The sequence below is a fragment of the Cynara cardunculus genome (genome assembly GCF_001531365.2).
Source record: "Cynara cardunculus var. scolymus isolate 2C chromosome LG 13, CcrdV1, whole genome shotgun sequence".
NCBI lineage: Eukaryota > Viridiplantae > Streptophyta > Magnoliopsida > Asterales > Asteraceae > Cynara > Cynara cardunculus.
The window spans coordinates 21,350,872-21,354,823 of record NC_037540.1 but is presented as its reverse complement, the minus strand read 5'-3'; the positions used below and the strand labels follow the sequence as shown (position 1 = coordinate 21,354,823).

Here is a 3,952-nt window from a genome sequence, read left to right as displayed (position 1 = left end):
CTCAGAACACCCCCAACCCCCCAAAAAAACACACACACACACTCTCTCTCTCTCTCTCTCTCTATTAAGATTCTCTTTTTTAAGATTCTCTTTTTTCTGTTTAAGTTTAATTCAATATCTATATTATCGATAAAACAAAATTTAATAAAAGTTTTAAAGTTTTAAAATACTAAATAATCAAGATACCTTTTATATCACTTTTTCACTCATTCACCCCCTCATATACATTCACCCCCTCACATACACTCACCCCCTCACAAACGATTTTTTTATCTATACTATCTTATAAAACAAATTTAACAAAAGTCTTAAAGTCTTAAAATACTAAATGATCAATATACCCTTTATATCACTTTTTCACTCCTTCCTCTCCTCACATACACTCATCCCCTCACGTACACCCACTCTCTCACAACCGATTTTTTTAAAATTATAATTTTAAATTTACACTTTATACCTTTATAATTAGTTAATTAATTTACTTTATGTTTCTTTACTTTTAAATGTTTCATTTTAAACTTTTGTCAAATTAATACACATAATCGTATATCAATTAAAACATGTTTAAAAAATACATTTTTATTTTAACAAGTTACATCATTATAATCGTCTCGTTAATACCTTCGAAATGAGTTCAATATTGAATAATTTTTGACTTAATTATATTATTATATGTTATATATACTGTGAATAATATTTTTAATATTTACGATTTATACTTTTATAGTTATTTATTTATATATATACTATATATTTTGGGGTTAGGCTGTCCAAATTGCATTATATAATATGTTCTGAATTAATATGTTTTTGGGTTTTTTGAAATATATATATATACATGTATTAATTCAACTTAATCTGAGTTTCTGGACAAGAAAAATGGTAAGCAGTTGAAATTTCATTCTAAAACCCTTCTTTTTGGTCTTTTTCATGGCTTATGATCTGTCAAATTTATAGTTTTCTTTATTGGTTTTGAGTGTTTATCTTAAAACTCAAGTTTTTTGGTTCTTTGCTCTTGGTGTAAATCGAACACATTTGTGGAGTCGTTTAAATATATTGGATTTTAAACTGTCATACAATTTTTTTTCATCGATAGTCTGTAATTGGAACCATAACTCTTGTTTATTCAAATTATATTAATATGTAAAAACCAAGTGTAACATATATCATCGTTAAATCTTATCTTATAAAACCAGTGGAACTTCAAAATCGTTAAAATTCATGGCTCCCGCCGCATTGCGTTAGTACACAACTAGTTTTCTCATATAATTCATCTATAACGAGAATAAATTTTCATTTTCCCCTCTTCAGTTTAATTTGGAATGAAAATTTGGGTTTATGGGAAAATGAGCTCATTATATTATATAATACCAACCAGTTTTTTTTTTTTTTTTTCATTCTCATTGATTAGCTTAATACCTCTAACCAAACAACCCCTTATTTTAGAAACAAAATATTCTGAGGCTGTTTGACAATTGCTAAATGGTTTGGTGCAGAATGATTAGAAGACTCTCATGATATAGTGCAAAATGAAATATAATTGCTTAGTAATTGTGTACAATGAAATTAGGGCTCTTAATGATTAAGGGAGATCCAGAATACAAAATCATTCAGAGTATTTTAAACCATTAAGAGGCAAACCCTTTTTTACCCAACAAGATTCACCTCTTAACGATTCAAATATTACCTATTAATAGAACTATTACCTCTCTTAAAAATGCTCTTAAAACCTCTCTATACTTTTTGATTTTGAGAACACGTAATTTGCTGAAACATAAATTTTGGACATCATTTTTCAATAAAAATTGTATTAATTTTGCATTCGCATTCGCCAGTTACAACAAAATCTCAATATTTCGTTGTCTGAATCCCGAACCTAGTTTCCATGTTTTGTCGAACCCTTATTTTACTTATCGGTTTGTCCTCCCATAGCTGTCCACACCATCACAATAAATGCACTCTCTCCTTCTTCCCAGTCTCCCCACATCAGTCGTCAATTTCTTTCCATCATTTCTCCCAATTAATCGACCATGGTGGAAAAAGGAAACCAACAAACTGGCTCACCGGTCTCCGATGAGACTAAAAACTCCCTTTTCCGCTATAATTCCCCTTTAATTCAAGTGGGCTTGATCGGATTAGTCTGTTTCTGCTGCCCTGGCATGTTCAATGCCTTATCCGGCATGGGCGGCGGTGGTCAGGTTGATCACACCGCCGTAAACAACGCTAACACAGCCCTCTACACCACCTTCGCCATCTTCGGCATCCTCGGCGGCGGTATCTACAACATCCTTGGCCCCCGCCTCACCCTCTTCGCCGGCTGCTCCACTTACATCCTCTACGCCGGATCCTTCCTCTACTACAACCACTACAAAGACCAAACCTTCGCTATCGTCGCCGGAGCCATACTCGGAATCGGCGCCGGTCTTCTCTGGGCCGGCCAGGGGGCTATTATGACCTCATACCCTCCAACCGCCCGTAAAGGAACCTACATCTCTATGTTCTGGAGCATATTTAACATGGGCGGTGTCATCGGCGGTCTGATACCATTCATAATGAATTACGACCGTAAAGGTGCGGTTTCCGTCAACGACGGCACGTATGTCGGGTTCATGATTTTTATGACGATCGGAACCGTACTGGCTCTATCGATTTTACACCCCAGTAAAGTGATTCGAAACGATGGATCTCGTTGCACCAACATGAAGTATTCCAACGTGTTCACAGAAGCCGTCGAAATCGGAAAACTCTTCCTGAACTGGAAAATGCTGTTGATTGTTCCGGCGGCATGGGCGAGTAACTTCTTCTACACTTATCAATTCAATAACGTGAACGGAGCCCTTTTTACTGTTAGAACCAGAGGATTAAACAACGTGTTCTATTGGGGAGCCCAGATGATTGGCTCGGTGATGATTGGTCACATTATGGATTTCAGCTTCAAAAGCAGGAGGACAAGGGGACTAGCCGGAATCGGATTGGTGGCAGTTCTCGGCACCGGAATCTGGATCGGTGGGCTTTTTAACCAGAGGGGTTATAACCACTTGGATGTGAAGGAGAAGACGGTGAAGATTCTTGATTTCAAAAGCTCGGGAAGTGATTTTGCAGGGCCATTTGTGCTTTATTTCAGTTACGGTCTATTAGATGCAATGTTCCAGAGCATGGTTTATTGGGTTATTGGTAGTTTGGCTAACGATTCCGCCATTCTTAGCAGGTATTTACAGTAATTCAGTTGTTGATTTTTAATTCAGATGATAGAGTTGCAGAAAGGTTTGGTGATGATGTTTTTGGTGTTGCAGATATGTTGGGTTCTACAAGGGGATACAGAGTGCAGGAGCAGCAGTTTCTTGGCAAATCGATAAGCATAATGTGTCGTATATGAAGCAATTGATAGTGAATTGGGTGCTTACAACTGCAAGTTATCCATTGTTGATTCTTCTGGTCATAAAAGCTATAAAAGATGAAGATGAAGTTAAAGAAGTTGAAGATGAAGCGGTAGAAGAAGAGTCAAAGTCACAGGACAATATTTTAACGGTGGATTAAAGAAACCAAGTTAAGAAGAAAGAAGATTGTTTCTCTTGTTTTTTCTTAACATTTATGTGTGTAAAATTTGATTATTTTGTAGTGTATAGCAAAATTGTCATCATTCTCATCTAAGTTTTCACTTTAATTCACCGTAATTTCTCATTCTCATTGTGTCATGTCATCAATTTAACGTCTTGTTTTATAATTTATATCGATCGTTCATGACTCTAATTTTCACTTTATATTGCTCTTGAAGGCATGAATGATGAATCAGAAAGATTGAACCTGGTGCATATATATGGTATGTTATTCATCATAAAGCATGATAATTTAAATGAAAGGGGTTAGGAACCATTTAGATGCAATGGAGTTGTGATGCACAAGTGAACATGCTCCTAGTTGAATCCCCCACCAGTTTCGTATTTAGGAGCTG

The 3,952-nt window shown here is 35.7% G+C and overlaps 1 protein-coding gene across 1 annotated transcript; it reads left to right on the top strand.

Annotated features, from left to right (window-relative positions):
- The first annotated feature begins 1,995 nt into the window (after positions 1-1,995).
- LOC112525588 (UNC93-like protein 1) lies at positions 1,996-3,714 on the top strand. The gene is made up of 2 exons (XM_025135774.1): positions 1,996-3,208; positions 3,294-3,714. Exons 1-2 carry the CDS (start codon positions 2,031-2,033, stop codon positions 3,535-3,537), a joined length of 1,422 nt encoding a protein of 473 aa, XP_024991542.1. The 5' UTR covers positions 1,996-2,030; the 3' UTR covers positions 3,538-3,714.
- The last annotated feature ends 238 nt before the right edge of the window (positions 3,715-3,952 follow it).

Excerpts from the sequence above, each read along its gene's own strand:
- LOC112525588 (XM_025135774.1), top strand. The coding sequence starts at position 2,031 with ATGGTGGAAAAAGGAAACCAACAAACTGGCTCACCGGTCTCCGATGAG. Across the intron at positions 3,209-3,293 it reads GATTCCGCCATTCTTAGCAG|ATATGTTGGGTTCTACAAGG; the intron begins GTATTTACAGTA and ends TTGGTGTTGCAG.